Source organism: Besnoitia besnoiti, assembly GCF_002563875.1.
Source record: "Besnoitia besnoiti strain Bb-Ger1 chromosome Unknown contig00018, whole genome shotgun sequence".
In the NCBI taxonomy this organism is placed as follows: Eukaryota; Apicomplexa; class Conoidasida; order Eucoccidiorida; family Sarcocystidae; genus Besnoitia; species Besnoitia besnoiti.
Window position 1 is genome coordinate 78,918 of NW_021703918.1, and position 13,241 is coordinate 92,158.

The window sequence follows — 13,241 nt, forward strand, 5'->3', positions numbered from 1 at the left end:
CTGGCGGATGCCAAGCGAATCGCAGATAAAAAGTCGGGTCTTTTTTTCAAACTCGCAGCGGAAAAAGAGACCGGCGCGACTCTCCTCACTGCCTCTGTCTACGCGGCTCGAGTGTTCTATCTCCTCGCCTTCGAAAAAGATCTGTTTCTCCCTCGCGTCTTCCCCCACGTGGTCACTCCGCCGCGGAGTCACTCCCCCTTGATGAGGCCTTCCAGCCCGGGTTGCATCTACAGCATCTGAAGCGCATGACGTTTCGGGGTACTGTTGACTTGCTTTTTTCGCTCGGCTTTGCTGACTCTTTGCCGTCGAGCCTCCTTCCCTCTTTAACAGGCAGGGTCCTTGTCGCCGCCTAGGCGCTGGTTCGCGGCGTTAGCTGCTCTCTTTTCGGTTTCTCGCATCCAGGCGCAGAGTTGCTACGGTCCCCCGAGTCAGTTCCTTTCCTCCATCCACTCCGAGCTGAAAACAGCGGCGCTCCTCCGTCCGCTTCGCCTACACCTGCAGCACTGTGGCAGCTGGGCGAACGAGGTCGGGGGTCGGGGCGCGAGGGTCAAGCGGGTCAAACGGCAGACAGAGCAAAAAAATAAGTACCTGGGGGAAGTTTAGGGTGCGAATCGCCGCGAAGAGGGGAGTGAAGGTCGTGGAGAACGAGGAACTAAGCTGAAGTGGGTGGTCGAGCCAGCAAGCACCCCGGCGGACGACGTAAAGCACCGGCGTGAACACGCGGGAAGCGAGTCGAAAAAGAATCGACACGGGGAGCAGCGACGAAGCTCCGCGGGCTCGGGTAAAGAGTGTGTCTGCGTGTTTCCTGTTCATGTAAAGGTGGAGACTGCAAATATCACCATGGCGGGCGAGGCATCTTCGCCGAAGGGGCGCGGGTTGCGAGCGAAGCTGGGGAGTCGCGTGTCGACGCGTATGAGCGCCGAGGACGTTTCGTTCCCAGAGTTGGCTTCGCCGTCTTCCGTTCCCCCCTTGGACCCTGCGATTTCTCGTCCTCCTTCAGCCTCGCCGACGTCTCCGCTGCACAAGCAGTACTTGTCTTCCGGGAGCATTGTGTCCAGCCCGCTCTCACGGGCTTTCTCGAAGGTCTCTTCGATGTTTTCTCGTAGTCGCTATGTCCGTGGCGGTTCCAAGACGCCGGACGCGTCGCGCGCATCGGCGCCCGTCGCCGCGGGCACGGCCCCAGAGAGACGCACAACCTTCAATTTGCCTACAGCTGGCGGCTTCGTGCGCCTCCCCACCACTTCGTCCGCCACCGTCTGCACATCGTCGCTGCCTTCAGTTCTTCGTGCCTTCGCCCTCCCCGAAGAGCAATCCAACTTCGCCCCCGTCGGCAGCGAAGTTCCGCCTGCCCTCCTTCCTGTCTGCGGCGTGCCGCTCGTTGCCTTCGCGCTCGACTTCCTCGCGAGAAATGGCAAGTGGACCAGAGAGCGCAATAACACGGGGACGACGAATTTTGAAACCGACAGGCATACTCCCGCAGAGGGTTTTAGTCTCCAGACGCGAAATGCCGGCGTGGAATCGGGCAAGAGGAGGCGTGCAGGGAGCCCGGCCGCGAGGGCGAAGGGGCGCGGAGAGGCAGAGCGAGACACCCACGTCGGCGCGGCGCGCAATCTCCCTGAATCGCCAAGTGTTTTCCGTGCGTCGATTTCCTTGCAGGCGTGACAGACATCTTTGTCCTGTTGAAGAATAACGAAGAAGGGATGGCGATCCAAAAAGTCGTGGAGCAGCAAGCAGAAGCCTTGCAGAGTCGCTTCCCCCAACGTGAGGAACCGCTTCAGATCATTGCGGTGTTCCTTGCACCGACTGTCGAGTCGATGGGTGACGCTCTGAGGGACTTCGATTCGCGGGTCAATCTAGCGAAAGGTGAGAAGGCAGCTGAAAGCGCAAAAGCTGAAGCGGTGTGGAATGAAGGAGGCGAGGGCGACGAGAGAGGAGACGAAGCTACAGAGTGGTAGAGAGGGGCCGCGTCAAAGACGAGTCAGAGCAGGAGACTGACAAGTAGAGACAAATTCGCAGGAAAGTGTTAAACAGGGGGATCTTGGCGACATCGCCATAAGCGTGGTGTCTCACTGTGCAGTGTCCTCTCTTTTGTCTGCAATGTTGCGGTGGCGCGGGCGGTGTGCCAGCCCTCTCTTTTCGCCGCCGGTTCTGTTGCTTTACCGCGGCAGCTTCTCCGTCATGTTCGCCGGGAGCGGCCTTTTTGTGCCTCTTTCCTCTAATATGGTGACCGCTGTCTAGCTCGCTGCTTTGATGCGTGGGTTCAGACTTCCTCCTCATGTCGGCGACCTCGTTTGTCGTCGCTGACATCCGCCGCGCCGTCGCAGCCCACCGAGAGAGAAACGAGAGCCGCAGGTCCAGCTGCGATCGCCACGGCCGCGAGCAGATTTTGACGCAGATCTACTCCTCGCATCCCCCCACCTCTCCGCAGCGACTCCTGTCTGACGACGTGGCCTTCGTGTTAGACGGGGAGACGAAGGAAATCGTCAAGCAGACTTCTCTCAGATCCCGCGCGTCCGTCGGCCTCGGCGACGTGACACTCGTGGAGCAAGGCCCCGTAGGTTGACGCAGAATCGCAGGCATCCAGACTCCTCCCGTATGAGCACGGGCAAGTTGTTTTGGATAAGGATGCAGCCTTTCGTATAGTGTCCAGAAGCGGGCGTGTAGCGGTAGCCCCCCTACCCCCGATGATATCCGCGCGGTGATGTAGAAATCCGAATAAGCAGAGGTGGCTAGAAAGCTTGCGTAGGACTCTAGAGGAGTGAAGATCGCGGCACGACGTGGGCAGTTTTTGTGGCTGCAGCTCTGCGTGTCGCAAGCAAAAAACAGCGTCTCGCTTGCGGAGCTTGTCAGGCACGATGTGCGAGGTTGGCTTTTGAGCAGAGATGCATATGTGGGCTCGCCTACGGCGATCTGGGTGGGAATTTCTGTTCTTCTACTCGTTCAGCCCCCGTAGCGGCAGGCTGATCGCACTTCGAAAGAGAACCGAAAGAGCGGATGCATACCACGTCGGGCCTGCCTCGCCACATCTCGGTGTACGCAGGTGGGAAGGTGTCGACAGGCCTGTGCGTAGAGTTGCGACTACTCGTGTGTCTCCTCTGTAGGCGAGCTCTGCGTCTGAGAGCTTTGAAGTGCGCTACGACCTCGTGGACTCCGGCGTCTCCATTTGCACGCCCACGGTTCTCGAGATGTTTCGCTACTCCTTCGACTTCATGTGCATGTCTAGAGATTTCATTCCGGCGGTGGTCAGCCGCGAAATCAAGCTCCACTCTGTCTTTGCACACGTTCTGCAGGTGAGGAAAGAGCCTCGGTCGTGCCTCTAGAAATTCAAAGACCTCATATGCATCCGTTTATCGCCTAGCCTCTCTCTCTGTGTGCGCAGTGAGCTCCAGTCTCTATACGAACATCAGCTCGCGTGTGGGTGGAGATTCTCCTCCTGCTGCTCCCTCTCTAACTAGATGGTGAACTAGGAGATGTAAGAGGTGCTTCAGACGTATATCGGAACGGGAGACACGAGAACGAGGTTTCACGTCTGTGCATGCAGCGCGCTAGCCGTGTTCCCCCGCTGGTTGTCGTCCAGCCGCCTCTCGCGGCTTCCGAGGGGCGCAGATTCTATCTCTCTAAAGGAGCCTTTGAAGGCCCCCTCCCTCTCTCACAGTGGATGTGTGTCTACGCATTGCGGCGCATGCCAAAGTGTCCTGTCGTCGAGTTAACTCGCTCGAGGAGACCTGCGGTTTCGCCTCTCTGGCGCCGGCACGTGAGCAGGTTTTTTTCCGTCCACGTGGGTGTCGTCGGTTTTCCCAACTTGTTCAGCCGCACCGCGGATGTTCAGCGTACACTCCCTTCGCGGCGCGCGTCTCAGATCCGAGGTCGTTCTTCAGCCTCAGCCAGAGCGTGATTGAGCGCTGGTCAAACCCCGTCGTGCCTGACTCCGTGTCGCTCTTCCTTCACCAAGCGCGGCTCCGTTACAAAGGATCCGGCACATACCAGGTGAGTTGCGGCCCGCGGGTACTCCGCGGGGCGTGCCGGACCCCTCCGCAGGCCGACGCCGGGAAAGGAAGGTCACGTGGCTGCTGCGTGTCCCTTCTGCTCCCTGCGGTCTCCGTGGAGGAGTCCGGGCAGCCCGTTCTCCCCGAGGGCCCCCTCCCCCCCCCCCGCGACTGTCTCCCCGCCGGCGCTGTCGACAGCCATGGCGCTGACGAGGAGACGTTGGCTGTGGCGATGCTGCATGCGCAGCATTTCTGTCTAGTGCTCCTTGGGTTGCAGTTGACATTCGTGTTTATGCCTGCTTGCCATGCGGGGGTCGTTTGCGCCTTCAGGCTGACTCCGTCGTGGTCGGGAAGCGCAGCGAGGTGGGCCCTTTGAGCGTCGTGGAGGCCGGGACGCAGGTCGGCGACGACGCGACGGTTCGCTCGTCCTGCGTCGGCGCAGGGTGTCGAATCGGCAGAGGCGCCGTGGTCGAGGGCGCGGTTCTTCTCGGCAACGTGCAAGTGGATGAAGGAGCCGTCGTTCGCGACGCGCTTCTCTTCCCCTTCGCGCACGTCAAGCGCAGTGCAGAGGTGCAGCGCGGCTCGCTTCTAGGCTCACACGTGACCGTCGGCGAGGCCTGTGTCGTCCCTCCCCACATGAGGCTGCATGTCCCTCTACAGGCTTCGCCGTCCGCAGAGAGATTTTCCGCTGGAGATGCAGAGGCCGGCGCCGAGCGCCAGTCCGTCGGCATCGTCGGGAGCGACGGCAGAGGGTGCGCTTTCCTCCTCGAAAAATGGAGGTCGGAGCGCACGAAACGGGTTGACCACAGCAGACTCGCGCACATTGCACCCGGAGGCTCGATCGCGCCAGCCATCGCCCTCAGGATGCCGCGATTCGCAAGAAATCCTCAGGAAGAGGAAGATGACGCCGCCGAGGAAGACGTGAGATGGCGTTTGCGCCTCCCCAATCACAAAAAGCCTGCGTGTCCTGCGCTGAAGTTCCATGTCTTGTCCCGTGCGTGTCCGCGAAGGCGCGTCATTGTTGACGTGGATTCACACATGAATGCTTTGTCGTGTCCCACAGCCTCAGGCCTAATCAATCGTATGCACGAGAGGGGGGCATCTGGTCGCAAGTCTGACGTGGATTCCTGAGACGTGAAGCAATGGCTGAAGTCATTTTCGTGTGAGGTCTAGCGTGTGGTTTTTGGATCGCGCCGCTCGTTATTGCTGCGGGCTGGTTTGCCAGTCTTCAGCGCTCTTTCTGCATCAACGTTCGTAGTTCTACTATACTATCGCGCACCAAGCACTTCCAGGCATCCATATATATATATACTCATATGTGTCCCTGTGTGTCTGCGTAGAGTTGACAGCATTGACGCCCGTCGGCTTGTAGAGGGGGGCTACTGTAGATGGGGCCTACGTGACTTGCCTTCCGCGTAGTGGAGTATATCTTTATGTTCTCCGTCCCAAATTGTTTGTGCGTGTCCTGTTTTTTCTCTTCAGTTCCAGTTCCGCAGCTGCCCCTCCTTCCGTCGTGTTCTGACGGGGCTGTCCGCCGCCGATGTGCCGTCTGTCACGGTTTACAACGAAGGGCTGGACGACGAGCTGCTGTCCCTGTGTGAGAAATATATGCAGAGTTCCTCGTTCGGGGAACAGAATGATCTCCTCAGGTCCATTGAGGCATTCCTGTCTTCTCGGAAACTTCGCGGAAAGACGAACTCCCCGATGTATCCAGCCCGGCACGCTCTCCGGGCGTTCCTTTTTCAGTTGGCAAGTCTGGGGCCGGTAAACAAGGAGGTAAGCGATCGCAGTGAGGGGGAGGCGGAGTCTCTCCGCGCTAGGCGTGAGTAGAAGGTCGCAGAGTGTGATGGAGCTTAGGCAATCGACGGCACGCCGATGCACCGTTGAGCTGTCCTTCGTGCGTTTGGCTCCTGGTGAGGTCGCGTGAGTGCCCTGTGCGGAGTGTGGGGCGTAAGTGGTCAGCGCCTCCAGATTTGCGAAGGGCGCGTCCCCACAGTCGTCTACTCGGGGAAGTGGGGCTCTAGGTGTGTGAGCGTCTCTTTGCCTGGCTGTCCGCGGGCGGAAACTGGCGTCTGCGGAGCCGCGTGGGCTTTTCTGTTCGCGCGTGCACCGTGTTTCTACCAAACATGAACGCACCGCGGCTTGGCTACGTAGACTGTTTGCCACTGAGGCGGGTTGCGTCCACTGCGATGTGCGTGTCCCTTGCTGCAGGGGTGGAAGCAATTTATTGAGGCACACCGAGTTGAGTCACTTCTCATTTCTGTTTTTCCGCTGGGGCGGCTGACTCCTCCTGACTACTTCCCGCTGTGGTCGTCTTGTCTGAAGTTCTGCGAAACAGCTCTGCTGGCTCGAGCGCCGCCGGCCGCGGCGGGCCGGGGCTCCGTTGAAGCGGGGCAGACGCAAGCACGCAGCAAAGCAGACGCGAATGTGCAAACTCCAAATCCTCTTCACGGCCCCTCGGCGCTGTGCTCACTGCTCGAGACTATGCACGCATGTGATCTCCTAGACTGTCAAGCCACGCTGCCCTACTGGTTCACGCTCATGAGAAACCGCGGGAAGCGGGGAAAGGGGACGACGCTTGAGAGTGGAACCAGCGACGGAGGCGCTGGCAAGGCGAAGGTCAATCAAGAGACCTTGGCTGTCACGGAAGAAGACGAAATGTATTTGAGGAATCCAAGGCTTGTCGCGTTCTGCGAGTGGCTACGCCTCGAACAGATGGAGAGTGACGACGAATATGTGGAGCCGCGCACCAAGGAAGCCAATTGAGCGACTGCAAGGGATTCGGGTGCACAGACGTAAAGAAAAACTGAATGAATCACAAGAAAGAGGAGACTAGGCGTGCGAGGACAGAAATTGTACAGGCGGGGGGCTTGGGGAGATGGTTCAAATGCAAGTCATAGGGACAGAAAACGTATGATAAAGACGAGGAAGTCTTTGGGTCCGCGATCAGAAATGCGCATCGAACCCTCCAAGGGGCTCTGTGGAAAAGTGGGAGAAACCGTGGAGGCCAAAAGCTAAAAAACACGAATGTTCCTTGTTGGCAGAAAGGAAGAGGCTTATAGTTGTCAAACATGTCTATGTTTTTTGTGGGTCAGCTTCTTAGTTAATTAGACATCATCCGTGTTTCAACGTGGGCTCGTGGGTACCCGGTGCGGTCAGCCACGCTACAGCGTACCATTCGAGCTGACCGCCGGTGTGCTGCTCCGCAGCCAGGACACAGATTCTTGTCAAAGCCGGAATCGCGAAGAAAAGAGGCTCCAACCTAGGGAAACGAAGGGATTCAGTGGATTCAAACCCGGGTAGGTCACCACTCCTCAACTGCGTCGCACTGTCGGCGAACGCATTCAAAGTGAGGCAGCCGATTAGCCTGTGTAGGCCTACTGGGAACCCCATTGTTTGTGCGGTTGCAGAGGTCACTGCGATTAGCCGATGCGCGCTGAAGAGGTTCCACCGGTTGTCTGGGCCCCGCGACGATATGGTCCCCCTACATCCCTAAGATACTTCGTGCGCATAAATAATGTATTTGCTCTGTTACGAGACACTCCCCCATGTAGTTTACAGCGACGGTCGCCTGCGGACAACGCAGCGCGAAATGGCGCCAGACATGTTTGTGTCACAGGGCCAACATTGTTGCGCCAAGCGAAGGGGATGCGCTGGAGATGCTCACAAATGTCTCATCACTTTCTTCACGTCACTGTCAAGTAGCGAAAGGAGGCGCAAGAGCAATAGCATCTCTGTTGAAGAAGACCGCGTGAGCGCAAAACCCCGCAGAGGGGTGGCCCCGTGTTCAGGGGTCCATGTCACCCCCAAAGGGGGGGCTGGCTGAGAGCAGTTATGTCTGCCGGCCGCACGCAGATGCAGAGGCTTAGGAGGGTCAGATATCCGCGATGGTGGTCCTGGCAGCTGCGGCACGCCAGCAGCCGAGAGCAGCCATAGCCGTGGCGGCCGATCCCGAGAACTGCACGATGCCGAAGCGACGCAGAAGTACACTGGGCGTTGTCGAGCGCGCGTGGCGGGTGACGGAGGTACATCACCGAATCATCGTTGACGGCTTCTGGAGCCGTCGCAATTTCGGGTTGAAGCTCCTCAGGGGTTGTACAATGAATACAAATTAGGGAGTCATCCCCTGTCAGCCGCGCATGAGGAGACCAAGCGTTCAAACTTCTGCGACCACAAGGAACGAACGATGGATAGAGCGTCAACGCACTCACAGCTGTCCATGCTACTCGCTACACAAGGAAATACCTCTTTACTTCGAATCCATGAAAGTGCGCAAGTTTGTTTCAGCTCTAGAGATTCTAGATTGTCCTATGGGTGAGTCGCCTTCTACGGAACCGTTCGCGTTGTCTCCCCCTGCTCGCAGTGTCTTCGAGCGGTGGTGGCGCGTTGTATCCCCGCGTAATCGCGGGCGGTCAGGCGATTCTTTGCGTTCACTTTCCAGCTGTAGGTGGTTTCAGTTGGTTCCAGACTTCGAGTAGGTCGGGCAGGAGTACCTTGGCCGTCGCGGTGTCCGGGCGCTGGATTGTCTGTGCGACGTTCCAGTGCAAGCTTCCACTAAGTAGGGGCTACCTTTCCCCTGATTGCTTAACACGAAATGGCAACGAATTGTGTTGAGGCGCTGCTTGGCGCCTCACTAGGCGTCACGATCATCTTAATAGTATCAGTGCTACTCAGTTCTCGTGGCACCGACCGTCGGGTCGACGAACGGGTAGGGGGACTCGCTCAGAGCTGGTCAGTTTACCAGGTCAGCGCTAGTGGTGCCGGACCGTCTCGCGGACACAAGCACACCTCAAAGACTGACAGAAGAGCGTCCAGCGACGATAGCAGGGGCGTCAGTGGAGGTAGCCAACCGGTGTGGACAACACCAGGTGCGAGTGGCTCCACCCCGTCAGCCCCCCCTGCAGAGCAGAGGAGCATCCAGCCCAGCACGAGCCACCAGCCAGCTGGGAGGTACCTGTCAACGCTGGCACTCTCTCATGAAGGTTCGCTGAGAGGCGCTAGTGATGATAAGTCTGAAGTCGAGCCGTCGCCGGTTCTCCTTGTCCCGACGGACAGTGACACCGACGACTCCAATGACGTTGCAACCACCGGCACCCTCTTGCCACACAGGTCTTTCCATCGGCCGGTAGGTTTTCTGGCATGCCCGCATCTTCGTTCCAGTGGATGGGATATTTTTAGAAATGTGTGGACCAGCACAGGATGCCTGTAAATTGCGTTGGTTCTGGTCATCGAGAGTGCCTTCTCGTCTGTAAACGGCGTGTGGAGCTTTAGTACTCGTAGCTGACGATGCAACTGGCGTTACGTCTACAGCATAGCGCGCACATTGAGCGCGAGTGTCTATACTTCCTTTGCTCGGCATCTTTCGACTGATAGCCTATCTTGCCGCGCACCTCTTCTGCCATGTCCGCCGCCTCGACACAGCCAGACCGCGGTTTTCTTCCCACGCGTCCCGGGGAAGGGCACACCGGGTCGACTGCCTCCACAAGGCCAAGGGACGTCAGCAACATGAGTATGCTACACGCGTGGGTGTGGAGGGGCATCCTCCCGTCGCCCCCACCTCTGCGCCCGCCTGATTACCATACGGAGCCAACCTCAGAGCCTTCGGAAGGTTTGGAGCCACCTCCTCTGAAGAAATGCAAGTTTCCGCCTTCCGATCGTCCGTGGAAGCGTCGCCCCAGATTCCTCTTGAAGGTTCGAAGGCCAGTTCCGCTACGTTTGCAGATGCAAAACGTGTACTACAAGGTTCCTGTGGCCACACCAACACCTCCCCTACAGTCAGCAAACCCGGAGCATCCGGGCAGGAGGCTGCCTCCGCTCCGTCCTGTGCCACACAGACTGGAGCTAGCGGGTACCCGGATTGAGTGGCAGGTGGCGCGTCCCAGCCACGGAGACACCGAAGGTCCTGCCAGGTCACTCTCACGGGAGGTGAGGGCGGACGGCCGCAGGACGAGCAGCTTCCGTCAGTACGTGCCTGGTGAAGGGCCCCGTGCTGTCCCCGGACTGGACTATTATTTCACGCTCGAGCCGACGACGCGATCGTCGGGAAGCTTGTCCCCGGGATCGCCAGTGGTCGGTGCTGCTGGGTATCAAACCCGATTCGAAGGTGCCGCCCCTACAGGCACCTTCGACAGTAGACCCTTTGTTCGACAGATGTGGCCGCACGAACTCTGGCTGGCACAACACCGGTACGCGACTGTGTCCGCAACGCAGCCGGTGCGCCAGACGTGTGACTGGAGTGCCGACACGCCTTTTCTGCCAGGGCTGGGACCTCAACCTCTTGCTTCTCAAGAAGGTCTGTCCGATACAGAGCGCTGGGGACCAGCAGGAGCAGGCAGTGCAGCCAGGGGGCCTGCACCGATACCTGCCTCTAGCGCGCTGCTCTCCCCCCGGTCCCTAGAACCGGGCTCCGCTCTATCGCCGAGGCTTGGAGGAGGCGCACCAGGAACCCCGACACGAATGTCCAGTACACTGCCTACCATGTCGCTGCGGACCCAAGTTGCAGGAGCGCAGGATTCATCCCGCGTGTCAACGCCGTTGGGTAAAGCAGGACACAGGCTTTCCAAGGCGGGCTGTGTATCGCCAGAGTGGTCACACTGTCAGCCACAAAGAGTTTTTACTCCAGCCGTGAATGGAGGGGTGCACTGCCACAGAGTCTCGGGAGCCGTACAGGCGCGTGCATGCGGTATTATATACCCAGAGGCACTAGGAATGGACACAATACGCGGGGCAATAAGGGAGGGAGTGCTGTGCTGCGTCGCCAGTCCTGAAAAGTCCATCCATCACAAGAGAAATCTGCAAACAAATAGCGCAGTTCGCATGTCACATGGCGAGCTCAGCCAGATACTGGGTAGAACTTGCCTCTCTCGGACGCAGAAGGCGCAGGACCTGCATGCGTGCGCCGGTGTTCAACTCGGTGGTTGTTCGTTTGCGTGTGCTCTCAAATCGTGATCAGCGTGCCAAATAAAACACGAGTGCATGTTCCTGTTTTGGCCTTTGCAGATTATCCGCATGAGATGCCGGTCTGAGTTCAATGCCCCCCCAACGCTGAGTCCGCGAGGAGACCGCCACGATTGAGCTGCATGTGACGTCACTCACACATGCGTCGATCGCCGGATACGCCGCCTTAGTCTTGGCACTTAGCGTTCCTCATTTGGAATTCATCGCTCCGTGTCCAGGTGGTCGAACACATTCAGTTCATGCATTTCGCTGCAACCGCATTTGTCTACTAACACGTGGGAACTGGCGTAAGGGGAATCCTACACAGACAGCCATTATTAAGAACATGACTATGGCCTTTTAAATGGGAAGAAGAAACAACTGTCAACATAAATCTTCGCTGTCGGAAGTAAATATGATGCTTCTGGGATTTCCGACCAGACAGGGGCACAAAGCGGTGGCCCCGGCAGCAGAGCAGTTCCGTGTGCGGACGTGCCGTCCTCGGCTACAAAATGCTTTTGTCTGTGCTCACGCAGTCTGACACTGTCTCTACGGCAGTCAGCTAGCTATGCGCCGTGAGCGAATTTATCAGGATGGTTGTCTGTGTCGTAGACAGTGCCGTTGTGAGGATCAGTGTATGTGTCGGTCAGCTACTAGTAGCAGCACAGACTGGAGCAAAGCAAAACTGGGGTACCCTGCGATCCGTCTCAACTGCCGCCTAACCTCCTGGCGAGCCTAGGAACTTCTAGACCTTAGCTTCCCTCGTACAGCAACACAGTAGAACGTCCACATCCACCGGTGATACATAGCAAAGACTACGGGAAGCTTGATTTGGGGAACACACACAGACACGCCCTTGGTGTCGCATTGTAATATGAGAGTACTTGGGGCCTTCTTGATGGTGGACGCTGAGGGCAGCAGCCAAAACGACGCATACGGGTTACATTCATACATACCGTGTTTCAGCATGAACTTGATAAGGTAGGATATCCCACTTGGGTAAAACGCAAGGTGGCAGTGCAAGCCGGCGGTTCATTTCTATGGAATCACACGGGTGCGATTGGTGACTCTGGTCGCCGTCGTATGTAGAGCTTTTTGCTGGCTTTCGCCAGCCTTGTATCTCCTATTGCAATATCAAGACGCGCGATGTGCAGAATCTCTTTTCGTCTGCTAGGATGGATCACGCATGCCAGATACAACAGCGGCGACAGAAAAAGGGACGGGAGGGGGGAAGGGGGGGGGGAGGGGAGGGGGAGTGCCCGCATTTGAAACTGGAGAAGGTACCACAGGCAGAAAGTGCCTGGCGACGTTCGGGGCAAATGTGACGAACTGACATGACGACGGCGCGTGCGCACTCCGTGACTGCTGTCGCCGCTTTCCACGCCCCGGCGCTGTCACATATGCGAAGTGAGGCCAATGTTGTTAAGACCCTAAGGGAAGGAGTGTTGCAAGCTTTTGATCCGGATCGCCTTTTTATTCGAGCGAAAGCGAACACCCCACATGCGCCCCGATTTCCTTCTACTACCGAGATCTTTGGTAGCGGGGAGGCAAACTCGTGTCAAAAAGAGAGGCTCGTGATGGCGCCGAAGGATCTTTGCTTCCAGTTCCCTTGCGTACCTCTCACGCCTGTCCCGCCCGGGCACGTCTTGCCGCGAGCTTGCAAGCAAAAGGCTCGCCTCCGCCTTCCTCAGATTTGTGACCAACCTTTATCCCGTCGTCTCCCTTCTGGTGCATGTGGCCAGAGCACACATACCCCGGAGAAACGGTTGCTTTTTTCAAGCGGGGCGAACATGGGCCCCTACGAATCTCTTCACAGTACCCACTGCGTCCTGCCGGTGCGTTCAGTGTACAGTAGCACGGCCTTTCCAGAAAAAGGCAAGTCCGACGCAATTCCAAACGGCACCTACCACGCTGCTCGCACGATTGCCGTGTGATTGGGAGTCGAGCCTGACAAAACCGCGTGTGTGAAACAACAAAGCAGCGGAGTGTCGCAGCTGTGCGCGCTTTCATGCGTCTTGCCCTCTCTCCCGCGTGGCGCAGGGCTCTGCCGGCATTCTTTGTGGTTTCTTAGCGAGTGCTAACTTCCCCGCTGTCTTACAAATTCAACCGAGGGCCGGCCGGAGACGCCGCAGGTCGCCGGGGCTTCTTATTTTTCCTTCTCTTGCGCCTGCTTGCATGCGGGCGTCTACGCGGGGAGTGGCCGGGCAAGCACAGGCGTTTCCAAAAAATGTCCCCTTTCGGAGAGTAAAATTATGGTCACGTGTCTCAACGAGCAAGCAATTCATCAGGGAATCTGTTTGAGCGCACACTCACCTACTC

The 13,241-nt window shown here is 58.0% G+C and overlaps 2 protein-coding genes across 2 annotated transcripts; both read left to right on the forward strand.

The window, feature by feature from the left end:
* Nucleotides 1–840: 840 nt before the first annotated feature.
* On the forward strand, nucleotides 841–1,662 carry BESB_032600 (uncharacterized protein; the record flags this gene model as incomplete). Its single annotated transcript, XM_029361852.1, has 1 exon — nucleotides 841–1,662. One exon carries the CDS (start codon nucleotides 841–843, stop codon nucleotides 1,660–1,662), a length of 822 nt encoding a protein of 273 aa, XP_029215072.1.
* A 38-nt stretch (nucleotides 1,663–1,700) lies between these two features.
* On the forward strand, nucleotides 1,701–6,752 carry BESB_032610 (putative eukaryotic initiation factor-2B, epsilon subunit; the record flags this gene model as incomplete). The annotated part of the gene is made up of 7 exons (XM_029361853.1): nucleotides 1,701–1,863; nucleotides 2,265–2,554; nucleotides 3,102–3,290; nucleotides 3,811–3,987; nucleotides 4,317–4,907; nucleotides 5,469–5,762; nucleotides 6,198–6,752. The coding sequence occupies 7 exons, from the start codon at nucleotides 1,701–1,703 to the stop codon at nucleotides 6,750–6,752; spliced, it is 2,259 nt and encodes a 752-aa protein (XP_029215073.1).
* Nucleotides 6,753–13,241: the final 6,489 nt, after the last annotated feature.